General features: G+C 43.8%; 1 protein-coding gene across 1 annotated transcript in view; it reads right to left on the reverse strand.

The window, feature by feature from the left end:
• The window catches only part of LOC143936121 (bactericidal permeability-increasing protein-like), a 76887-nt gene that overhangs the window by 16515 nt on the left and 33554 nt on the right, over nucleotides 1-26818 (reverse strand). Inside the window, exons 5-13 of the mRNA XM_077460477.1 lie at nucleotides 22763-22891; nucleotides 19532-19687; nucleotides 15861-15924; nucleotides 15695-15755; nucleotides 13837-13928; nucleotides 10618-10791; nucleotides 7547-7606; nucleotides 6092-6262; nucleotides 197-264 (exon numbers count right to left, since the gene is read on the reverse strand). Coding sequence (XP_077316603.1) covers nucleotides 197-264; nucleotides 6092-6262; nucleotides 7547-7606; nucleotides 10618-10791; nucleotides 13837-13928; nucleotides 15695-15755; nucleotides 15861-15924; nucleotides 19532-19687; nucleotides 22763-22891 — 975 coding nt within the window. The remainder of the gene's footprint in view (nucleotides 1-196; nucleotides 265-6091; nucleotides 6263-7546; nucleotides 7607-10617; nucleotides 10792-13836; nucleotides 13929-15694; nucleotides 15756-15860; nucleotides 15925-19531; nucleotides 19688-22762; nucleotides 22892-26818) is intronic.

The raw sequence follows: 26818 nt of genomic DNA on the forward strand, positions 1-26818 counted from the left end.
GTCTGCAAGTGGACCGCCCGCCGTTCAAAAAATTACTGGGGTTATGGCAGCTATCTGCTTCTATAGCCCTGGTATTCTACGTCAAAGTACCGACGTATATCCACGGTGGGCAGTTTTAAGCATATATTTAAGCATATAATCAATTATTAATAAGCAAATTCTAGATATAGATGGGTCATGAATGAGAGAAGCTTACTTTTTCACAGATATTGTTGCTCCCACAGCCTCTTCAGATAATACAATATCAACTCCGGTGAGGAAATCCTGAGAAGAAATGATAATGTCATTGTATTTACATTCTTATAGAGATACAATGTACTGAACTGTACTCTAAATGTGAAACTATATTAACTTCATATTAAGATTAACTTCAATCCCTTACCGCTTCCTCCAGACACTTCCCTTACCCCTTCTATCCAGAGACTTCCCTTTCCTCTTTCTCCAGTCACTTCTCCTACATCTTCCTCCAGTAGTTTCTCCTTCCTCTTTCTTCAGTCACTTCTATTTTAGAGCCTTGAAAAAGTATTCATAACACTTGAAATCTTCCCACATTCTGTCATGTTACAACTAAAAAATATAAATGTATTTTATTGGGATTTTATGTGATGGACCAACACAGAGTGACACATAATTGTGAAGTGGAAGGAAAATGATAAATGGTTTTCATTTTTTTTTACAAATAAATATTTGAAAAGTGTGGTGTACATTTGTATTCAGTCCCCTTTACTCTGATACCCCTAACTAAAATCTAGTGGAACCAATTGCCCTCAGAAGTCACCTAATTAGCAAATAGAGTCCACCTGTGTGTAATTGAACTTCAGTATAAATACAGCTGTTCTGTGAAGCCCTCAGAGGTCTATTAGTGAACAAACAGCATCATGAAGGCCAAGGAGCACACCAGACAGGTCAGGGATAAAGTTGTGGCAAAGTTTAAAGCAGGGTTAGGTTCTAAACAAATATCCCAAGCTTTGAACATCTCACAGAGCACTATTCAAGCCATCATCCAAAAATGGAAAGAGTATGGCACAACTGCAAACCTACAAGACTAGATAAAGGAAGGCCTGTAGACCTGGTGTATCTGGATTTTGAAAAGGCATTTGACACAGTTCCCCACAAACGTTTACTGTACAAGCTAAGGTCTGTCAGCATGGACCATAGGGTGAGTACATGGAATGAAAACTGGCTACAAGGGCGAGTTCAGAGGGTGGTGATAAATGGGGAGTACTTGGAATGGTCCAACGTGGAAAGTGGGGTCTCTCAGTGTTCTGTCCTGGGACCAATCCTATTTAATTTATTCATAAACGACCTGGAGGATGGGATAAAGCTCAATGTCTGTATTTGTGGATGATACTAAGCTAAGCAGGGCAATAACTTCTCCGCAGGATGTGGAAACCTTGCAAGAAGATCTGAACAAATTAATGGGGTGGGCAACTACATGGCAAATGAGGTTCAATGTAGAAAAAATGTAAAATAATGCATTTGGGTGGCAAAAATATGAATGCAATCTATACACTGGGAGGAGAACCTCTGGGGGAATCTGGGGGTCCTAGTAGATAGGCTCAGCAACGGCATGCAATGCCAAGCTGCCGAAAGCAAAGCCAATAGAATATTGGCATACATTAAAAAGGGGATTAACTTCAGAGATAAAACAATAATTATCTCACTCTACAGACTTTGGTCCGGCCGCACATGGAATATGCTGTCCAGTTCTGGGCACCAGTCCTCAGGAAGGATGTACTGGAAATGAAGCGAGTACAAAGAAGGGCAACAAAGATAATAAAGGGTCTGGAGGATCTTGGTTATGAGGAAAGGTTACAAGACGCTTGAGAGGGGATATGATTTCAATGTACAAATACTGTACTGGTGACCCCACAATAGGGATAAAATGTTTCTGCGAAAGGGCATTTAAAAAGACTTGCGGCCATTCAATAAAATTAGGGGAAAATCGATTTAACCGGAAACAGCGTAGAGGGTTCTTTACGGTAAGATCGGTAAGAATGTGGAATTCTCTTCCACAAGCTGTGTTTTCAGCAGGGAGCATCGATAATTTCAAAAAACTAATAGATAGGAAGCTAAAGGACCACAACATACAGGGATATACAGTTTAATATTGACATAAAAGCGCACACACACAGGTTGGACTTGATGGACTTGTGTCTTTTTTCAACCTTACCAACTATGTAACTATGGCCGTCCACCTAAACCAGTGATGGTGAACCTTGGCACCCCAGATGTTTTGGAACTACATTTCCCATGATGCTCATGCACTCTGCAGTGTGGTTGAGCAACATGGGAAATGTAGTTCCAAAACATCTGGGGTGCCAAGATTCACCATCACTGACCTAAACTGACAGGTTGGGCAAGGAGCGCATTCTTCAGAGAAGCAGCCAAGAGGTCCATGGTAACTCTGGAGGATCTGCAGAGATCCACAGCTCAGGTGGGAGAATCTGTCCACAGGACAACTATTAGTCGTGCCCTGCACAAATCTGACCTTTATGGAAGAGTGGCAAGAAGAAAGCCGTAAGAAGTAACGTTTGTGAGAAGCCATGTGGGGGACACAGCAAACATGTGAAAGAAGGTTCACTGGCTAAATAAGACCATAATGGTTTAGATCAAAGCATATTCATGTGCTAGAATGGCCCAGTCACAGTCCAGACCTAAATCCAATTGAGAATCTGTGACAAGACTTGAAAATTGCTGTTCACAGACGCTCTCCATCCAATCTGGCAGAGTTTGAGATATTTTACAAAGAAGAAGAATGGGCAAAATGTCCCTCTCTAGATGTGCAAAGCTGGTAGAGACATCCCCAAAAAGACTTGCAGCTGTAATTGCAGAGAAAGGGGGCTCTACAAAAAGTATTGACTCCGGGGGGCGCCATACAAATGTACCCCACTCTTTTCACATATTTATTTGTAAAAAAAATTTGAAAACCATTTATCATTTTCCTTCACAATTAGGTGCCACTTTGTGTTGGTCTATCACATAAAAGCCCAATAAAATACATTTAAGTTTTTGGCTGTAACGTGACAAAGTGTGAAAAATTTCAAGAGGCATGAATACTTTTTCAAGGCACTGTACTGCCCTGTAGACATTCTGACCACAAAATCCATCAGATTTTTTCTGACGGATTTTGGCCGAAACTTTTGTTGCATACACATGGTCGGACAAAGTTGTCAGAAAATCCGATCGTTCGGAACAAGGTGATGTAAATCACGTACGACTGGACTATAAAGAGGCCAGTAGCCAATAGCTTTCGTCTTGTAATTCATTCTGAGCATGCGTGGCACTTTGTCCGTTGAAATTCTCTACACACGATCGGAAAAAGTCAGATCGGATATTGTTGTCGGAAAATTTTAGATCCAGCTCTTAAACTTTTTCCATCGAAAATTCAGACGGAAAAAGTCGGATAGAGCCCACACACGGTCGGATTTTCCAACAACATAATCCGATCGGACTTATCCCCCTTCTCTGTACACTTCCCTATCCCCCTTCTCTGTACACGTCCCTTACCTCCTTCTTCGTACATTTCCAGATCCTCCTTCTCCATACACTTTCCTATCCTCCTCCCCTGTACACTTCCCTTACCTCTGTCTCCGTACACGTTCCTTATCTCCTTCTCAGTACACTTCCCTTACCTTAGTCACCGTACACGTCCCTTACCTCCTTCTCTGTGCATGTCCCTTACCTCCTTCTCCGTACACATCCCTTATCTCCTTCTCTGTACACATCTCTTACCTCCTTCTCCGTACACATCCCTTACCTCCTTCTCCGTACATGTTCCTTACCTCCTTCTCTGTAAACGTCCCTTACCTCCTTCTCTGTACACATCCCTTACCTCCTTCTCCGTACACATCCCTTACCTCCTTCTCCGTACATGTTCCTTACCTCCTTCTCTGTAAACGTCCCTTACCTCCTTCTCCGTACACATCCCTTACCTCCTTCTTCGTACACATCCCTTACCTCCTTCTCCGTACACATCCCTTACCTCCTTCTCCGTACATGTTCCTTACCTCCTTCTCTGTACACATCTCTTACCTCCTTCTCTGTACATGTTCCTTACCTCCTTCTCCGTACATGTTCCTTACCTCCTTCTCTGTACACATCCCTTACCTCCTTCTCCGTACATGTTCCTTACCTCCTTCTCTGTACACATCCCTTATCTCCTTCTCCGTACACATCCCTTACCTCCTTCTCCGTACATGTTCCTTACCTCCTTCTCTGTACACATCTCTTACCTCCTTCTCTGTACATGTTCCTTACCTCCTTCTCCGTACATGTTCCTTACCTCCTTCTCTGTACACATCCCTTACCTCCTTCTCCGTACATGTTCCTTACCTCCTTCTCTGTACACATCCCTTACCTCCTTCTCCGTACACATCCCTTACCTCCTTCTCCGTACATGTTCCTTACCTCCTTCTCCGTACACATCCCTTACCTCCTTCTCCGTACATGTTCCTTACCTCCTTCTCTGTACACATCTCTTACCTCCTTCTCCGTACACATCCCTTACCTCCTTCTCCGTACATGTTCCTTACCTCCTTCTCTGTAAACGTCCCTTACCTCCTTCTCTGTACACATCCCTTACCTCCTTCTCCGTACACATCCCTTACCTCCTTCTCCGTACATGTTCCTTACCTCCTTCTCTGTAAACGTCCCTTACCTCCTTCTCTGTACACATCCCTTACCTCCTTCTCTGTACACATCCCTTACCTCCTTCTCCGTACATGTTCCTTACCTCCTTCTCTGTAAACGTCCCTTACCTCCTTCTCCGTACACATCCCTTACCTCCTTCTCCGTACATGTTCCTTACCTCCTTCTCTGTAAACGTCCCTTACCTCCTTCTCTGTACATGTTCCTTACCTCCTTCTCTGTACACGTCCCTTACCTCCTTCTCCGTACACATCCCTTACCTCCTTCTCCGTACATGTTCCTTACCTCCTTCTCTGTAAACGTCCCTTACCTCCTTCTCTGTACATGTTCCTTACCTCCTTCTCTGTACACGTCCCTTACCTCCTTCTCTGTACATGTTCCTTACCTCCTTCTCTGTACACGTCCCTTACCTCCTTCTCAGTACACATCCCTTACCTCCTCAGTACACGTCCCTTACCTCCTTCTTCGTACATTTCCCGATCCTCCTTCTCCATACACTTTCCTATCCTCCTCCCCGTACACTTCCCTTACCTCCGTCTCCGTACACGTCCCCTACCTCCTTCTCTGTACACATCCCTTAGCTCCTTCTTAGTGCAAGTCCCTTACCTCCTTCTCTGTACACATGCCTTACCTCCTGCTCCGTACACGTCCCTTACTTCCTTCTCAGTACACATCCCTTAACTCCTGCTCCATAAACATTTCCTAACCTCCTTCTCTGTACACTTCCCTTATCTCCTTCTCTGTACACTTCCCTTACCTCCTTCTCTGTACACTTCCCTTACCTCCTTCTCTGTACACTTCCCTTACCTCCTTCTCTGTACACTTCCCTTACCTCCTTCTCTGTACAGTTCCCTTATCTCCTTCTCTGTACACTTCCCTTACCTCCTTCTCTGTACACTTCCCTTACCTGCTTCTCTGTACACTTCCCTTACCTCCTTCTCTGTACACTTCCCTTACCTCCTTCTCTGTACACTTCCCTTACCTCCTTCTCTGTACACTTCCCTTACCTCCTTCTCTGTACGCATCCCTTACCTCCTTCTCTGTACACTTCCCTTACCTCCTTCTCTGTACACTTCCCTTACCTCCTTCTCTGTACACATCCCTTACCTCCTTCTGCGTACACGTCCCTTACCTCCTTCTCAGTACACATCCCTTACCTCCTTCTGCATACACGTCCCTTATCTCCTTCTCAGTACACCTCCCTTAACTCCTGCTCCATAAACATTTCCTAACCTCCTTCTCTGTACACTTCCCTTATCTTCTTCTTCGTACCCCTCCCTAACCCCCTTCTCCGAACACCTTCATAACCTCCTTCTCCGAACACCTTCATAACCTCCTTTTCCGAACACCTTCCTAACCTCCTTCTCTGTACATTTCCCTTGCCTCCTCCTCCAGCTATTGTTTAAGTATTTAGACTCCACCACCCCTTTCTGAAACGTACAGCTTGCATCTGGAATAGGGAAATCGATGGCCGGCCAGAATACATGGCAAAGAGCTCAATGTCCATAGAAGCTTGCACTGTTAGTGAGTCAAGCAGGCAGGTCACCATGGGAGCCGAGTGCGCCGAGATCTGGATCAGCAGTGGCGGTGAATCTGGGTACCGAGAAGGCAGCTGAAAGGACAACAATACCATTATAAATGCAAAGATTTACATATCAGGTTCTGCAAATCTGGATTACTATCTAATCTTTATAACGCGTTAATAAGCGCAAACTGCACTAACCAAAAATAGAACTCACAAGAAATGACTAACAAAGAAACAAAATTAACAGTATGTGTTTTGATGAATCAGCTCAGTGAATATTTGGCCCTTGTACACACGGTCGGAGATTCCGACAACCAAATCCGTCGGATTTTGTCCGAAACTATTGCATACACACGGTCGGACGAAGTTGTTGGAAAATCCGACGTGATGACGTTATTTCGTTACGACGGGACTATGTTCAGGCTAGGAGCATTTTGGCAGAAAATATTTCCGGCAAGTTGAAAGAGTTGGTCCGATGGATATTCCGACGGAAACAGTCCGATGCAGACCACACACAGTCGGAATATCCGACAAAACGCTCCAATCGGACACATTCCGGCGGAATCTCCGACCGTGTGTACAAGGGCTTAGTGTCTACACTACCTCCCAAATGGGGAAGACTGAGAGGAAGTTGTCAGTTTTGGCAGCATTCATGGATGGTGCGTGTTGCATGTGATGTGAGAGACAGTTGACACCATCCCCGCGGATGATTTGCATCGGAACGCACTGGATTTAGACCGCATGTAAAGCACACTCTATTTGCGCTCTGCAGTGGGTGTCAATAGGAAGTTAACGACCCCCCAAGCGCAGGTTGTAAATGAGGTGCGCTTGTCCTCACCGGATCGCATGGTCCTTTTGTACCATGCGATCCGGTTATGGTGTGTTTTAAAATGTATTGCATGCACTACTGAGATTTTAGGCCCACGAGGGCCAATTAACACCAGTGCATTGATCTGCGGAAGGACATCTGAAAGTCAAAAATTTCAAATGTGTCCTATTCACCCCAATAACGCTGCGCATGCATGTCAACGGACGTCAAAATGTATGTAAACGGACGTCAGCGCGCGCGTTAAAACATGACTAAAATGGATGGAGATGTACATGCATTTTCCATACATTTATTTTATGCTAGTCCTATATAGAGATGTTTGGGTCACCCAATATATTTAGATTAATTAAGGTCGTTGCAAATGAATTAAATTGAACAGTGGCAGGCAATCCAAGATCTGATCATTGAACTAAGCAATGCACAAATGCATTTTTCAGAATGGTAAACCTAACAAATCTATGCAACAGGACAGTAGAAGTATCTACAATTCCCCCCCATGTCTCCATAGTGCAGCCTCCAAGGATACAAAAATGTCCTCTTACCTCGGGTACGAAGAATTCTAAACTTTTTACGCTGAGCTGCATTTGAAATTCTTTCGGAATCTAAAATAAACCACAATACATTTGAAACCTTGTTAATCACAACCGTTGGCTGCCATTACTCATAAAATGTGACTGTTTGCAATACAAGGTGGGGGTGTGGACCTGGTGCTGCAATACCGTGGACCAGGCAACATAGCCAAAACAGTACCAATCAAAATGGTATGGTTTCCAGTGCACCCACGTCGAAAGTTGCTCCAACTCTTATTGGCTATGGACAGCCCAATCTGCAACTGGTGTGGTTGGTTGTCTGCAGTTATGGGCAGGGGCTATGCAATGTCATTAGCAATAAAGGTGTCTGCACACCGACACTAGATTATGTTATCTAACAGTTACATGAATGCACCAGTGTGGCCCCTGAGCAATTGCTTCTTCCATCCCGAGCATCAAATATAAAAGTGGAGGGATAAAGGTCAATGAAGTTGTAGTTGAGTCTGGGTCATATTTATGGGGTTAGTCTGCGCTGATAGCCCCCCTCAAAAAACATGAAACAAAAAAAAAAGAGACAATGGGGGCCCAGTCCAAACATCGCACCAGGGTTTGTACATCTTTAGATACCCTGGGGTACAAATGGGTAATTGTTGGCTTTATTATTGTATTAACCACCCACACAGCTATCAACATGTTATATTTTGCAGGTTAAAGCGGAGGTCCACCCTAAAGTGGAGCTTCCGCTCATTGGAATCCTCCCCCCCTCCGGCGCCACAATTGGCACCTTTCAGGGGGGAGGGGGGTGCAGGTACCTGTATAGTACAGGTATCTGCACCCACTTCCGGGATAGCTCTCTGCGGAAAGAGGCGTAAGATTACGCCCCTTTCCGAAAGTCCCCCCGCTGCCTGCTGGGAAACACACAGATCCCAGAGGCAGCGGGTCCATCCTTATTGCGCAGCGCGACTCGCGCATGCGCAGTAGGGAACCGGGAAATGAAGCCGAAAGGCATCACTTCCTGATTCCCATACCCAAGATGGCGGCGGCAGCACCCGAGAGACGATCGAGAGATCGGCTTCGGGTGCCGACATCGCGGGCGCCCTGGACAGGTAAGTGTCACTATTTTAAAAGTCAGCAGCTGCAGTATTTGTAGCTGCTGGCTTTTAAAAACAAAAAAACGGCGGACTCCCGCTTTAATGGTCCTTTAAATTGGTTGTAAACCCTTACATGTACCTAATGAAGTGACTGATCTCAGGTGATACACAGAGGTGAAACAAATCCTCCTACATAAGTTGTATCTGTTTATCTGCAGTCTTCTCTACAGCTGTTCAAAGTGCTAAATTATCAACCTTCTGCTGCAATTTGTTTATTGGGCCTGGTGGATGGAAAATGATCCGTACCTTACTCTCCTTGCTATTTTATTATGCCAGGAAACTAATGAGATACATCTTTTTTGATATGTGCTTGCTTCACGGATATCTGCATTTGGACATTGGTTCCAGTTTCAGCGCGTCTTGTTATCTTAATAAGTTCGTCCATACATATCCACATATATTTTTTACATTTACATCTACATATTTTTAAGATGCCATATTTCATGGTACACATTTGGTCACTTGAGGGCTAATATAGGTTTGTGGGAATTAGGTTAATTTTATATTTTATATTTATTTTTATTATATTATTTTATTTTTATTTATTTTATTTTATTATATGCAAACTCATTAGGCCCAGTCCACCCCTTTCTTTTTTTCAGGCATTCCACCTCCTTCACTACCTGCCACAGCAGGGTTGGATGGTGGCCAGACCCATTTGTGTCTGGCCCCTCCCCCTTTTTTTCTCCGCTTCTTTCCTCTTTGCTTTCTCTTTCCCCCACCCCCTCATCCCCAATTTCTTTACTTTTTTTCTTATATGTGTTTTTTTTTTTATTATTTCCAGATATGTCTCAGTGCTTCTCCTGAGGAAGCAAGTTTTTATATCTCGTGAAACGCATCAATAATTTCAGCACTATTCCATCTATACATTTTTATTTATTTATATTTTTGCTCTATAAACAAAAAAAGAACGACAATTTTGAAAAAAAAAAACACAATATTTTGTACTTTTTGCTATAATAAATACTCCCATTTTTTTTTTTAAAAAGAGCTAATTTTTTTTTCAGTTTAGGCTGATATGTATACTTCTACATATTTTTGGTAATAGAATTCGCAATAGGCATATATTTATTGGTTTGCGCAAAAGTTATAGCGTCTACAAAATAGGAGATAGCTTTATAGCATTTTTATTATTATTATTTTTTTTTACTAGTAATGGCGGCGATTTTTATTGGGACTGTGACATTATGGCGGACACATCGGACACTTTTGACACATTTTTGGGACCATTGTCATTTATACAGCGATCAGTGCTATAAAAATGCACAGATTACTGTAAAAATGTCAGGCAGGGAAGGGGTTAACACTAGGGAGGGATCAAGGGGTTAACTGTGTTCCCTCACTGTGTTTTAAGTGAAGGGGGGACAGGACTGTCTAAGGGAGATGGCAGATCGCTGTTCATACTTTGTATGAACACACGATCAGTCTCTTCTCCCCTCAGAGAACCGGGATGTGTGTGTTTACATGAGCGATGTGGGGAGCCTGGTGGGCGTGATGGCTCCGGGGGTGTATAGGCTCCAGGGGTGAGCAGGTGCGCCCCTAGTGGCCACAGGGCAAAGAGACGTAACATAAAGTAATTTCGCCCAGCTGTGCCATTCTGCCGCAGTAAAACTGCAGCGGCTGGTCTTGGTGCCAGGAAAACTTGTCAGAAGTGATTCATGCAGATAGCAGAGGAACGAAGCAGCAGACAGAAATGACACTTAGTGCTCTGGCCTGAGACAAGCACACACTATAAAGGGATATGCTTTGTTCATATTTCATGTCTGAGGTTTACAGCCACTTTAAGCCACCAATCAGCGTGAGGCGTGAGGCGTGATTCATTGTGCAACCAACTCAAGTCACTTCAACTCCCTTGCAGGGCAAGGTAAGTTCCAGCATATGGTCTTCTTTAATATAAATAAAATGAAAGAATATATGAATGTTTCTACTCACCATGTCATTGGTAATATTATACTTCAAGAACCCAGCTTTGTAGTGCACAAACCCGGCTGAGTTGGCTGAAAACTGTGACAAAGCCACGAGCAACATGCGCGAGTCAACATCTGGCAACACAAGCTTCTCCGGCTGATAGGGTGTCAAGTGCTGTGATTGGGCGACAAAGTCCCCCTGGAGGGTGTAAGAGAGACAGTTAAAAAGATCCCGGGATCAACCTAAAAAATGCAATAAGATAAGAAACCAGTTATTTTAAATGCTTACCTACGGTGTGCCTTTGAACTTTATGACTAGAAGAAAAGTTAAAAAACAAGATTGGGACTTTATATGAAGACACGGTGGGGGGAGGGGGAGGGTAAATTACTAAATGCAAATCCACTTTGCACTACAAGTGCAAACTACCATAGCAAAGTGCACTTGAAATTGCACTGAAAGTGCACTTGGAAGTGCAGTCGCTGTAAATCTGAGGGGAAGATCTGAAATGAGGGGAAGCTCTGCTGATTTTATCATCCAATCATGTGCAGGCTAAAATGCTGTTTTTTATTTTCCTTGCATGTCCCCCTCAGATCTACAGCGACTTTACTTCCAAGTGCGCTTGTAGTTTGCACTTGTAGTGCAAGTGGAGTTGCTTTTCGTAAATAACCCCCAGGGTGTCTCAGGCCCAGCGCTTCCATCCCTATTCACTGAGCATGGGAGGAAAGGTTGGGACTTTGTGTAAAGCATGCAACCAGCGAGATATCACATGTGGTTCACCCGTTAGCCTTGGTTTTTTACTATATTTACTTTTTATTGCCCTCTATATTGGGGCCAAATGAAGTCACCTATATCACCTTTACCTGCCCCTCAGTTAGGTACAGATCTCCATTACGGTTTGGTCCCAGCACTAGTAACACTCCCTTCTTTTATTAGCTACTCCATTTTATATCTTTATTTATAGTTTATACTTTACTATACACATTTTTTTTTTTTAGATGGTTACGTATGGATCTCATTCATTTCGAATATCCATGGGGGACTGCTGTTTCCTACTGGTATTCCACCTTATGTGTCGGGGTTTTTCCACCTTTAGCTCCCAGGGCTTAGTATCCTTTCTTGGCCGGGCCTCTCCCTATAGGCAGATCTCATATGACACAATTTCAACGCTTAGTCATTTTTAACAGTTCTTGTAGACACCTATCATACATCTTCTCCTGAAGAGTGGCAGGAGCCACGAAACGCGTCGAGCTATTAGATGCCCACTTGTGTTTGCATAACAAGAATACCATACCAATTTGGATTGTGCCAACTAAGAAAAGCTATGTTTATTATTTTGTGAAGACGCGCAACAATGATTTTTATTTATTTTTTACAATGTGAACAAATATGGTACTATACTAATATGTCACTATATATTTTGTATATAATGAAATCTTATTGACTGTACATCGTTGTTGTGCATCATGCTTTCATGCAATGTTTATAATGTTTATAGTTCTAAATGTATTATGTACCCACCAAACATATTTTTTTTGTGATATCTCCCTGGTTGCATGCTTCACACAAAGTCCCAACCTTTCCTCCATGTTTAATATTTAACTAATCCAGGGAGGGTCAGTTCCCCACCCTCCATTTATGTCAGAATCCTCTCCTGGGAGTGTTTCATTACTGTATGTGCTGGCCCAGCTCCTCTGCTCCTCCCTGCAGCCCTAAATAACCTTTTACGTAGCTGCAGGAAGAGAAGTGAAGGAGATTCCTGTAGAGCAGCCATTATCAGCCAGGGTTCCTCCAGAGGTTGCTAGGGGTTTCTTCAAGCTGTGGCCAATGAACCACCTATATGATGATGCCTACAGAGTTCAAGGTTCAACACTACTTGGCAAAGCCAGCAGAATGACACCAAATGTCTTTTTAGCCGTCTTTAAGGGTGGTATTCTGAGCACCACTTTAACCACTTAAGCCCCGGACCATTTTGCTGGCCAAAGACCAGAGCACTGTGTCGCTTTAACTGACAATTGCGTGGTCGTGCAACGTTGCTCCCAAAAAAAAACGTACTTCCTTTTTTTCCCCACAAATAGAGCTTTCTTTTGGTGGTATTTGATCACCCCTGCGGTTTTTATTTTTTGCGCTATAAACAAAAAAAGAGCGACAATTTAAAAAAAAAAAAAAAACATTTTTTTTTTCAGTTTGCTATAAAAAATATCCCACAAAAATATAGTCTAGGCCGATACGTATTCTTCTACATATTTTTGGTAAAAAAAAAAAAATCGCAATAAGCGTTTATTGATTGGTTTGCGCAAAAGTTATAGCGTTTACAAAAAAGGGGATAGTTTCATGGCATTTTTATTAATATTTTTTTTTTTTTACTAGTAATGGCGGCGATCAGCGATTTTTATCGTGACTGCGACATTATGGCGGACACATTGGACATTTTTGACACATTTTTGGGACTATTGTCATTTATACAGCAATCACTGCTATGCAAATGCACTGATTCCTGTGTAAATGACACTGGCAGTGAAGGGGTTAACCACTAGGTGGCAGTGTAGGGGTTTAATGTGTCCTGGGGAGTGTTTCTAACTATGGGGGGAGTGGCTATGACACGTCACTGATCACCGCTCCCGATTACAGGGAATGCTGCACAGTGACACTGTCACTAGGCAGAACGGGGAGATGCTGTTTACATTAGCATCTCCCCGTTCTTCCTCCCCGTGAGACGATCGCAGGTATCCCCACGGCGATCAAATCCGCGGGACCCACGATCCGACTCACGGAGGTCCCGACCGACACTCGCCACCGGCGGCGGCGCACACGCGATGGCGCAGCGGCAAATTCAAAGGGACGCACAGGTACGCCCATTTGCCTGTACGTGCCATTCTGCCGACGTACATCGGCGTGCGCCGGTCGGTAAGTGAATAAGGGGACATTCTTCCTATTGACCAATATAAGATGCATTGTTCCTATTGAGCCCTGATGAATTGGTTTTAGTAAGGGTTCCTTGAGGCGTGAAAATTATTTTTGGGGTTCCTCTGGGTTGAAAAAGCCTGCTGTAGAGTGTCAACTGAGTCTGTTGGGCCAGCTGACATCACATCCAAGATGGCGGCACCTAGCAAAGCTTTTGGATGTCTACATAAGAGAGTCTTTTATAGGTAAATAACATAATAATATGGGAAGAATTTTGTGGAAATTTTTAGATCCCCATATTTTTTACCCCGGTTGCCCTGCTTTCCTCTCTATCATATTCACCTTCACAAGAAGATCTAAACTTTTGTTTGTAATGAGCGGAGGTCCCACCAGATCGACTTCCACATCAGACACGGAATCCACCGGTATGGAGACTGCAAAATACAAAGAACTGCTCTATTGGTTTCCGTGTATCATAATTCATGGAATACTGCTCATAATGGGGGTCAACCAGTTGGTAGGTTGCCCAATCTAGAAATTTACTAGATACTTATGGCATCACTATGTGCTGAAGCAATGCTTTCCATGGCACCAGGAACACATCTTTATCCATTGGCTTGAAAAGCAGAACTCCAACCAAAATGAACAAGATAAAAATGAATAGCCAATTAAAAGATAAAAACTGAGCTTTATTGCAATATTCAGTTTCAATCCAGAGCTTTCCACAACAGTATTTTTTTCTGTTACTGGATATCCTCGGCGTATAGGCCAGCATCATTCAATCCACTTCCTCTGAGCCCCGGTCACCCCTGGACCCCAGCCTGTGCCTGGACAGTGAAAAGAGAAGCAGCACAGTTATGAACTCATCTCTCTGTCACTCTGCTCTCTCCTCCTATCAGCACATGAACTGATTGGCTCCTTGTGCTGCTTCTCCCTCTCACATTCCAGGGCAGATTCAGGCCCTTACACTAAAAAGTAATAATGATTAGAAGATTGCATAAATTTATATCTACCTAAACTTCAGCTTTACACATTGCTATAAGGATGCCCACAGCCAGGGCCTTTATTCAGCGAGAACGCGGGGGAACGCAGTTCCGGCACCTCTCCCAGTGAATGTATGTCATGTCAAGGGGTGGGAAGGGGATGTCACTGCTCCAGGAGGATAGTTTGATAACAAAACTCTCTGCCCAGCTGAAGAAGCCATAGGTGCCGGCAATGCATATAGCAATGAATGGAAAGTAGTTCTGGACAGCCGCACTCCAAAAAAGCCTTTTATTCAAAAAAAACACACGAAATCCAAAATGCATGGCACAGCAGAAAAAGACATCTGACGCGTTTCTCACTACACACTCATGTCAAGGGATGCTGGGGTGTGCTGCAGGGTCTATTGATGCTAGCTGCTGGGGGGATCTATTGCTGCTGGAGGTGATCTATTTTTTGCAGGTGGGTATATTGTTGCTGGGAAAGTCTGTTGTTGGGGGGAATCTATTGTTGCTTGGGGTGGGTCTTATGTTGCTGATGGTCAATTATTGCTGGGTGGGGGGGGGGGGGGGGTGTTTATTGCTGCTAACTGCAGGGATCTATTTTACTGTTTTTTTTGTTATCATTATCAAATTCCATACAAATTACTTAGCACCATAAATGATACTTGGTTTACACTGTCCCTGCCTATCTAGCGCTATCCCTGCACGCCAGAACACACTACACAAGGCCGCCGCGCTGGCGACTTTATATAGTGTGGGGCGTGTACTAAACCCCCTGAGCTATAACTGGCCACAGGCATCCTGTTTGTGGCCAATTATGGCTCTCCTCGCTGCCGGCGCTGTGATTGGTCAAGCATGAGGGGTCACAGTGCATGCTTGGCCAATCATGAGCCAGCAATGCACTGCGATGGTGTAGTGCATTGTGGGCCGTTCGTGCCACACGAATTTGGTGCGAACGGTCCACAAAATTCTGAATTCGCCAAACAGACGAACGGCCGATTTTCGAGTCGAACACCGAGCTCATCCCTACAGACAACGATGAGATGTTAGTAATATATAAGGGCGCCAAATATTGTTTCGCCTCTGCAGTACGCACAGATCCATAGACGCTCAGAGGTTTATGTATTTTGTGCTCCTCTTTCAACCAGACAATGGACAACCCCACCTGGTTGTTGGACTATTACCCCCTGCTTACAAAGGGAGAGCTACCCAATTACCTGGGAGATTGCTCAATGTTGTCGCCATGTGTTGCACAACGTTTTCAAAAAAGGGACAGATCTAGATTAAAAAAAAAAAAAAGAGACAAATTCATGACATGTAAGACTTGCATTACAAAACTGACAGATGGAATGCCTTTGGTTGGCCTTCCACATCAGTAAATACCTGGGAACTGATGGCGGGACGGATGTGTTTTTTCATGGCACCTTTAACAATGCGAAAGAGCAATCTGTAGGAAAAGAAACCAGTAATATAACTTTATTGTATAACGTTAAAGAGTATGACTTTATTTATACTCTAAAGAAAACTCATCAAAAGAGAATTATGTAGGTTCCTATCACTGTCCTCCTGCTAGAAACTACACGTTGCCTGGCTATCCTCCTAAACCTATGTGTTTCTTAGGCACTGACACCCTCTTTAGTTACACTGGGGAAAATAATTATTTGATCCCCTGAAGATTTTGTAGGCTTGACCACTTACAAAGAAATAAAGGGTTTATCATTTTTATCATAGGAGTATTTTAAATGATAGAGACAGAATATCAACCAAAAAGCTAGAAAAAAACACAATACAAGTGTTATACATTGAGTTGCAGTTCAGTGTGTAAAATAAGTATTTGATCCCCAAGCAAAACATGACTTCTTACTTGGTGGAGAAATCCTTGTTGGCAAGCATAGAGGTCAGACGTTTCTTGTAGTTGATTACCAGGCACACACCTCAGGAGGGATTTTGGTCCACTCCTCTTTACAGATCTTCTATAGATGTTCTATAGGATTAAGGTCTGGGGACTGTCTACGTTGCTCAATGACTTTAATGTGCTTCTTCTTGAGCCACTCTTTTGTTGCCTTGATAGTATGTTTTGGGTCATTGTCATGCTGGAAGACCCATCCAGGACCCATCTTCAGTGTTCTGGCTGAGGGAAGAAGATTCTCATCCAAAATTTTACAATACATGGCCCCGTCCATTGGCTCCTCAATTCGGCAAAGTCAGCCTGTACCTTTTGCAGAGAAACAGCCCCAAAGCATAATGTTTCCACCTCCATACTTGACTGTAGGGATGATGTTCTTAGAATCATAGTCGGCATTTTTCTTCTTCCAAACACGGCGAGTCGAGTTAATGCCAAAAAGCTAAATTTTGGTCTCATCTGACCACAGCACTTTCTTCCAATCCTTCTCTGAATCATTTTGTTCATTAGCAAATTTCAGATGGGCCTTTACATGTGCCTACTTGTGCCTTGTTTGGAAGAAGAAAAATGCTGACTGTGACCCTAAGAACACAATCCCTACAGGCAATGAGGGAGGTGAAAACAATATGCTTTGGGGCTGTTCCTCTGCCAAAGGTACAAGCCAACTTTGCCACATTAAGGGGCCAATGGACGGGGCCATGTATTGTAAGATCTTGGATGAGAACCTTCTTCCCTCAGCCAGAACACTGAAGATGGGACGTGGATGGGTCTTCCAGCATGACAACGACCCAAAACATACCACCAAGGCAACAAAGGAGTGGCTCAAGAAGCACAATAAGGTCATGGAGTGGCCTAGACAGTCTTCAGACCTTAATCCTATAGAAAATGTATGGAGGGAGATGAAACTTTGAGTTGCCAAGGGACAGACAAGAAACCTTAAGGCATGGATGCTCAACCTGTGGTCCTCCAGCTGTTGCCGAACTACAAGTTCCTAAAGGGATTGCAAGCCGCTGACAGTTACAAGCATGACTCTCAAAGGCAGATGCATGATGGGAGTTGTAGTTCCACAACAGCTGGAGGGCCACAGGTTGAGCACCCCTGCATTAAGGATTTAGAGAAGATCTGTAAAGAAGAGTGGACCAAAATCCCTCCTGAGATGTGTGCAGACCTGGTCACCAGCTACAAGAAATGTCTGACCTCTGTGATTGCCAACAAATGTTTCTCCACCTAAGTACTAAGTCATATTATTAGTAAATATTTATTTTACTCACTGAACTGCAACTAAATTTATAACATTTGTATCATGTTTTTTTCTGAATTTTTGGTTAATATTCTGTCTCTATCATTTAAAATACACCTATGATAAAAAATGTAATTTCTATTTAAGTGGGAAAATTTACAAAATCTGCAGGGGATCAAATAATTATTTTCCCCAATGTACATGCAGTTTGCAACCTTCTGCCATTATCTTAAAGTCTGTATCTAATCACTCTCACTTCCTCTTGTGTCCTTAGAACAGGAACTAAGGGTAAATATCCCCAATGGGATACAAATGAAAAAAAAGCATCTTTACTCTAACACTAATGAAAAAAATAAAGTTTGTGCTTTAGATATTTTTAAATAGGGAGGCAGAGATTAAATAATTTTTTTCCCCACTCTAAGCTATATAAACTATATAAAGCCAACATTTTTTTTTTTACTTCTGGATAAAGTAGGTAATGGTTAAGACCCATGTGGTAAAGTTTTGGTTTTATACACACTTTAAAGAGGAACTGAACTCTGAAAAGCTATACCAAAAATTGACAGGCATTGACTACCCACTAGTTTTGTCTGTGGTATCCCCGAAACCGATATTTTCCCCATTACTGACTTACCATGCCTTGTTCTACAGGATCTCTGTGTGGTGGCAGCCATCTTGGTAGAGGCAGGGCTTTGCCTCCTCATGTTAAAGCCACCAGCAAGGATAATAGGGGGAAGCACAGTAGTGACATCACCAAATCTCTTTACAAATCTGGTGAGACTTATGCCGCGTACACACGAGCGAATTGTCCGGCGTACTTAGTCCGGCATACAATCCGGCGGATAGTCTGGACGATTTTCTACCGAACGGACTTGGCCACACACGGACACACAGAAAGTCCAGCGTTTGCTAGCGCGATGACGTACAGCACGTACGACGGGACTAGAAAAAGGAAGTTCAATAGCCAGTAGCCAATAGCTTCCTTTTTCGTACTTGCTTCTGAGCATGCGTCATTCTTAGTCCGCCGTACTAGCATACTGACGAACGTATAGTCCACTGAAACCCAAGTCCGACGGGAAGATTGGAGTGCAAAAATACTTTCTTAGTCCTCCGGACTTCACGCTGGAAAAGTCCGCTGAAGCCCACACACGATCGAATTGTCCGCTGAAATGCGTTTCGGCAGACTAAGTACGCCGGACAATCTGATCGTGTGTACACGGCATAACAGTCAGAGGCAGCAGTGCCATAGATCTCACACTGGTGATATAGAGCTATGAGGCTGTAGGCACAAAAGTGCCTAGGCACCCTTACATACGAGGAATATAATAATAATAATATTTTTCTCCAGGGGGACTCGCAGACAAAAAGATACTGTTGAAGCACAATTAATATTTTTGGATCTTCCCAATAGCATAGCAAATCTTTTTTAAATTTAAGTTTACTTTCACTTTTATTCTTAGGTTGACAAAAATGCCTAGGCACCCTCACATATCAGGAAGACCATTCCTTTTTTGTCCAGGACTCCTCCCAGACAAAAAGATACTGTTCGGCACAATTAATATTTCTGGATGTTCCCTATAGCACTGCAATTTTTTTCTTTTTTAAATTCAAGTCTAATTTCACTTTTATTCATAGGTTAATCAAAGTGCCTAGGCACCCTAACATACCAGGAAGGGCACTGCTATTTTTTTCCAGGGGGACGCCAGACAAAAAGATCCCGTTCACGCTCAATTAATATTTCTGGATGCTTCCAAAAGCATAGCAAATCTTAACTTTTTTTAAATTCAAATCTGCTTAAACTGCATTGTCTGCAAGTTTCTGTGTTGGCCATACCCACCAACCTCACCCTTTGCATCTACCCCATTGTCTTCTTTACATTGGCTTATATCTCATGGGGCACCATTCACTCACCCAGATCCTCCAGAGAAAGAGACATCCACCTGGTCAACATTGGAGCGACAGCCGGCATCCCATACTGCGCCATGGCCGAGGTCATCACAGGTTATCCCGACAGATCCAGCCACAGAAAATCCCCGCACTGATAACTTCATCCGAGAAGATCTTGAACTGTAAGCAGAAAAAATTTCTATCAGGTTTAATGTCAATTTATTTCGCAGACTGAGCAGTAGGATAAAACCACCAATGGCAACTCATATACAGTATAGCATATCTATAAATATATAAACAGGGCTTTTTTTCAGCAGGAACGTGGGGGAAAGCAGTTCCAGCACCTTCAGAACTGAATGTCAAAGGGTGCTGGGGTGTGCTGGAGAGTCTATTGATGCTGGCTGTTGAGGAATCTATTGTTGCTGAAAGGGAACTATTTTTGGGGAGAAAGGAGGTCCACTGTTGCTGGGAAGGACTTCTGTTGCTCTTGGGGGATCTATTGATGCTGGATGTGGGTTTTATGTTGCAGGGGGGTAAATCATTACATGGTAGGTATCTACTGATGAGAGAGGGGTCTTTGTAGCTGGCTGCTGGAGGGTCTACTGAAGCTGGCTGCTGCGGAATCTATTGTTGCCAGATGGAATCTTTTTTTTGCAGGGGGGGGTCTATTGTTGCTGGGGGTGAGTGTGATGGTGAAGGGGTCAATCGTTGCTGGGTGGGATCTACTATTGAGGGAGGTTCTAATGTTGCTGGCCGCTGAAGGGTCTATTGATGCTGGCTGCTGGATAATCTATTGTTGCTGGATGGAATCTTTTTTTGCAGGGGGGTCTATTGTTGCTGATGGGGATATATTGTTGCTGGGGGTGGGTATTATGTTGCAGGGGGTCAATTGCTGCTGGGTGGGATCTACAGCTGAGGGAGGGGTCTAATGTTGCTGGCTGCTGAAGGGTCTATTGATGCTGGTTGTTGGGTATGCATTGTTGCTGGAGGGGATCTATTGTAGCTGGGCTGTCTATTGTTGCTAGGTCTATTATACTGCATTTTTTTTATCATTAATAAATTCCATATAGAATACTTGGTTCTGTATTCTCTAAAAGGGGCAGTACTGGGAGGTGGGTAAGGGTTGGACCTATGGAACGGTGCTTGGAGGTGGGTAGGGGGCGGTGTCAAGGGGTAACTCTGACGGGGATGGGGGGGGGGACGGGGGGTTCCTGCACCGTATCTCTTAGAAAGATCCCATAAATATATATATATATATATATATATATATATATGTATACATATACACACACACACACACACACACACACACACACACACACATATACACAGTATTTCACAAAAGTGAGTACACCCCTCACATTGTTGTAAATATTTTATTCTATCTTTTCATGTGACAACACTGAAGAAATGACACTTTGCTACAACTCAACACACAGCCATTAATGTCTAAACCGCTGGCAACAAAAGTGAGTACACCCCTAAGTGAAAATGTCCAAATATTTTGTGTGGCCACCATTATTTTCCAGCACTGACTTAACCCTCTTGGACATGGAGTTCACCAGAGCTTCACAGGTTGGCACTGGAATCCTCTTCCCTTCCTCCATGATGATATCACGGAGCTGGTGGATGTTAGAGATCTTGCACTCCTCCACCTTCCCTTGAGGATGCTTCACAGATGCTCAATAGGATTTAGGTCTGGAGACATGCTTGGCCAGTCCATCCCCTTTACCCTCAGCTTCTTTAGCAAGGCAGTGGTCATCTTGGAGGTTTGTTTGGGGTCGTTATCACATTGGAATACTGCCCTGCGGTCCAGTCTCTGAAGGGAGATGATCATGCTCTGCTTCAGTGACTGCTTCAGTATGTCACAGTACATGTTGGCATTCATGGTTCCCTCAATGAACTGTAGCTCCTCAGTGCCGGCAGCACCATGCTTAACTGTAGACAAGACATACTTGTCTTTGTACTCCTCACCTGGTTGCCGCCACACACGCTTCACACCCTCTGAACCAAATAAGTTTATCTTGGTCTCATCAGTCCACAGGACATGGTTCCAGTAATCTATGTCCTTAGTCTGCTTGTCTTCAGCAAACTGTTTGCAGGCTTTCTTGTGTGTCGTCTTTAGAAGAGGCTTCCTTCTGGGAAGACAGCCATGCAGACCAATTTGATGCAGTGTGCGGCGTATGGTCTGAGCACTGACAGGCTGACCCCCCACCCCTTCAACCTCTGCAGCAATACTGGCAGCACTCATACGTCTATTTCCCAAAGACAACCTCTGGATATGACGCTGAGCACGTGCACTCAACTTCTTTGGTTGACCATGGCGAGGCCTGTTCTGTGTGGAAACTGTCCTGGTAAACCACTATATGGTCTTGGCCCCACCGTGCTGCAGCTCAGTTTCAGGGTCTTGACAATCTTCTTATAGCCTAGGCCAGTGATGGCAAACCTTGGCACCCCAGATGTTTTGGAACTACATTTCCCATGATGCTCGTGCACTCTGCAGTGTAGTTGAGCACCATGGGAAATGTAGTTCCAAAACATCTGGGGTGCCAAGGTTCCCCCTCACTGGCCTAGGCCATCTTTATGTAGAGCAACAATTCTTTTTGTCCAGATCCTCAGAGAGTTCTTTGCCATGAGTTGCCATGTTGAAATTCCAGTGACCAGTAAGAGAGTGAGAGCGATAACACCAAATGTAACACACCTGCTCCCCATTCACACCTGAGACCTTGTAACATTAACAAGTCACATGACACCGGGAGGGAAAATTGATAATTGGGCCCAATTTGGAGATTTTCACTTAGGGGTGTACTCACTTTTGTTGCCAGTGGTTTAGACATTAATGGCTGTGTGTTGAGTTATTTTGAGGGGACAGCAAATTTACACTGTTATACAAGCTGCACACGCAATACTTTACATTGTAGCAAAGTGTCATTTCTTCAGTGTTGTCACATGAAATGATAGAATAAAAAATATTGTAATATTTACAAAAATGTGAGGGGTGTACTCACTTGTGAGATATTGTATATACACACATATTCAACATAAAAGAGGGGCCATGAGCATGAGTGGCGCCTGTCCACACACAGTCCCTGGGCTGATGTCCTGGATGAAATGACATGCAGCCTGTTTATTTTGACATTGTCCCTTGTCCAGAAGAGCAATCAACAGTGCAATGCTGCATAGGAAAATCATTAAAAATATTTTCTTTGAATTGGTAATCATTTTGCCATACAGCAACAAATATGAGACACTTACAACAACGAACTGTGTATCTTTAATTGTCCAACGATCTGAAATTGTCCTTGATTGATAGACACATTAATTCCAGTGTCTGGGTAATAGGTAAGGCTTGAATCGGAGAAATCCAAGTTCTCGATCTTTAACCTATAGCAGAAAAAAATATATTTCATTAATTTTGTCTGTTTTAGAGGCATTTTGTCAGTCTGAAGGGATGTACCCACTGCTGTTCGCTCTTACACTTTTGGCTAGAGTGGGGAAGGGTTGGATCCTCTGTCAAGTTTTATTTAGCGCACTAAAGCTGGCCATAAACAAGATTTTTCTAACGTTTGTACAAAAATTCTCATCAGTACATTGGAGGACTTGATGAATGTCGTTCAAAAGTGCTTTAAAATTTCATTTGTTTTTTAATATTTGATTTAGGATGTTAGAAATTTGCTCAATTGAAAACAAAAAAAAATGTCTATCCTGCTAGATCAAATTTGGTTTTGTCACAGAAACAAATGTCCATTTGACCCCACTAATAAGTAGAAAATCAAATGAACTTAAAATAAAAAAAACTAAATTCTACTAGTGTATGGCCAGCTTGAATGTTGACACGGCTGTCCAACTCAGAAAAGAGTGACAACATTAGAGCTGAGCTTAGTAAGTGTTGTCACCCAAGGACAGGATATGTCTGTAGATACACCTTGCTATGATCTATGATTTACCTAAAATCAGGACCTTAAAAAAAAATAAAAAAAATAAAGTGATACTAAAACCTTATTAAAAAAAAAAAAAAAAAATCATCTCTAGATCTTTAGTTGCCTTATATGCTGCCTCTCCTATTTTTCTTCTACAAAGGGTTTTATTGAACATACAGATCAACAAGATAATACAAAAACAATGGTGTATACATAATTTGCATAAACTTCAGGTGTCAAAAATATTAATCTGAAAACACAAGGGTTTGCACAAGCTCCTGAAAATTCAGGGGTGGCGATCTTATGAGGTCGGCAAATCCTGATGGTGTGGTGACAAGCTAGACTTCACTTGTGGAAGGTAGATCTGCGGGGCCTTATGTAGCACATGTGTTGAGAGAAAATGTAAAACATAACATTTCAATAAGAACACAAAAGAAGAAAATATAAAGAAAAAGAAACTGATAAACGTACCTAAAGAAAGGCGTTATATAATCGTAAACGTTATCTCACCATGTGGCCAGTCCCAGCAGGACCTAGCCTGTGGGCCAGAGAGAGATAGAAAAGAGTAGATAAGAGGAAGGTATGAGAAGAGGGAGGACCAGAAGAAGAATGAGGTAGGTGTGTAGGATAGAGAAAGAGGGGAAGAAACAGAAAAAGAGGAGTGAGAGGAGAGGAGAGGAGAGTCCACAGGGTGGGGGTTGGAGATGTACTAGAGAGAGCGTAGTGCTGGATAGAAGCGGGAAGAGTGGGTCTGTGCCACCCAGGGTTGCCACGTCTGGAGGAATTTGTCATGAGTATCTGATAACACGGCTGTCAGTTTCTCATTAGCCATGTAATTTACGCGATTTTTAACTGCTTCGAAACAGAGTTTTACAAGCTTTTGCTATAGTTAATTTTCGTTGCAGTAAAAATATGAGATGCCAATTGGCGTTCTGGTCGTAGTAATTCTATGATCGGTTTCCCCAGGATGGCCTCAAAAGGGTGCCTTTTTATGTTAGTGTTGAAGGGGTTACGAAGGAGTGAGTAGACTCTGACCCACAGTCTGCATACCCTGGGACATGTCCACCAAATGTGTGCCATTGTGCCCTCCTGAGAACACCCATGAAAACATAAGGGATAATATGATGGGATAAAACATGCTAATCTGGCCGGGGTGTAATACCACCTGTAGAGCACCTCGTAAGTATTTTTCAAGAGGAGAAGGTTCTTGGAGCACTTGGACAGTGCAATAGTCATGATCTGCCAATCCTCTGGGTCTCAGGGGTGTTTTTTTTTAGCATATTATGGCTGCATATATTAAAGAGATCAAACCCGAGGACTGGGGCTGTGATCTACAAAGGCTTTCGAAGGGGGTCAAAGTGTAAGGGGTTGATCGAGATTTTATAAGAGATTGGAGGAAATGTTGGCGTTGCATATAGCTGTAGTGCACCCTAAGGAGGATGTCATGAGAGGAACCTAAGGCTGCAAATGGGATAATCTTAGTGGGGGTGAACATGGAGTGAACATCCACAAAGCCATTTTCGGTCCACCATGTGAACTGCAGTGGCTTATCACATCCAGGTGGGAATAGTGGACACTGAAGAAGTTGAAGTGGAGGGGGGGGGGGGGAGATTAGGCTCGCCAAGTATTTGACTAGGTCCCACAACTGAAATGAGTGGGCCAAACATGGACCAATAGAGTTTGGGCAGTGGACTTGAGGGAGCCAGGGGAGGGAGGCTAATGGTATTGGGTGTGAGTCTACCAGATCAATGGTGGCCTACAACAGCATTTGATGTTTCTCATGGAGGTGGGAAAATGGGGTGATAGCCGCTGATGTTGCTAAGCGTCTAAGTTGGGAACCGAGAGGCCACCATTGATCCTGCGGGCATACAGTACCTGCCTCTTGATCCTGGGTCTCGTAGAACCCCAGATAAACTGCATAATTTTGCGTTGGTGTATACTGAGAATATGAGAAGGGACCTGGACCGGTAAGACCCGGAAATAGTAGAGCAGCTGTGGGAGATAGGTCATACAGACGGTTGCAATCCTTCCGAACCAGGACAATGGAAGGGTGGACCAGGAGGAGAGCATAGCTGCCAACTTCCCCAATAGTAAGGGAAAATTAGCTTGGTATAGGCCCGAGTATCTTGAGGTGAGCCGGATCCCGAGGTAGGGTAGTGAATTTAACCATTGAAAGGTGAATACAGATTGCTGGGTTTCCAGCTCAGAGGGCGAGAGGTTGATTGACATCGTTTTGGATTTAGCGGGGTTGACTGATAAGCCCGAAAAGGTGGCAAAGGTGTCCAAGAGAGAAAGCAGGTTAGGGAGGGCGATTCTGGGTTTAGTGATTGTCAACAGGACGTCATCCATGAACAATGACCGCTTAAGTGGAGTACCTGCTATATCCAGGTGGGATCGGATGGCCTCCGCCAGGGGTTCCAATGCCAGGATAAATAGGAGTGTGGAAAGTGGGCAACCTTGGCGGGTACCCCTTTTATTAGGGAAGGTAGTAGATTCAAACACATAGTATTTCACTTTGGCCTGAGGGGAGTCATAGTTAGCTGAAACCCAGCTCATAAAAGAGGTGCCGAATCCATAGTGCTTAAGAGTCTGTGTCAGGTAGGGCCATGACAATGTTGCAAAGGCTTTGTTGATGTCCAACGACAAGAACATTGTTTCTAGGGACCTGCTATGAACGATGTGCTGTATTTGAAGGAGACGTCTAATGGCGTCACCTGCCTGTCTCCTTGGGACAAAGCCAACCTGGTCCTTCTTTATCAGGCGTGAAAGACAGGAGTTGAAGCGGTTGGCCAGGATCTTTGTTAAGATTTTCATATCTAATCCACATAAGATTTTCCCCTTACATCTTACATCAGAGTCCCCCTTACATCACGGTCCACATAAGATTTCCCCCCTACATCAGGGTCCCCATCAGGGGGTACTTAAGGGGTGTGGGTCACGTGTTTGGGGAGAGGAGTTCGTGAGACCCGTGGGGTCTGTTCTGGTTCCAGGACCGGGGTAGCCCCGTGAGGGGTCCTGATCACGGGGTGTTCGATACCCCGCAACATTTTCCTGTGGAAGGCTCCTGATAGACCCATCTGGTCTGGGGTAGGGATCCGTCTGTTCCCGAGTCTTGGACCCTGCTGGTCCGAGGCGCAGTAACTGAGGGAGGATTCAAGGTGTCCGGGCGTGCTCTCGGCTTGGAGAGGCACCACAGCTCGTCAAAGTGACCAGGGGAAGACTCTTCGGAGGAGGGCCAGCAAGTGGCATCCTGGGAAGTGCCTGGTTACTGAGTTGGGAAGGACATTGAAGAATTCACACTTTTCCAGTACCATTGAGGAGATGGGAAACGTTCAGGTACGGAGGAAAAGGTTCCTGTACACCTTTAGTTACAATCTGTCCACGGTCACAG

The sequence above is a fragment of the Lithobates pipiens genome, unplaced genomic scaffold, assembly GCF_037356315.1.
Source record: "Lithobates pipiens isolate NorthernLeopardFrog02 unplaced genomic scaffold, aLitPip1_a1.2 Scaffold_28, whole genome shotgun sequence".
Lineage (NCBI taxonomy): Eukaryota > Metazoa > Chordata > Amphibia > Anura > Ranidae > Lithobates > Lithobates pipiens.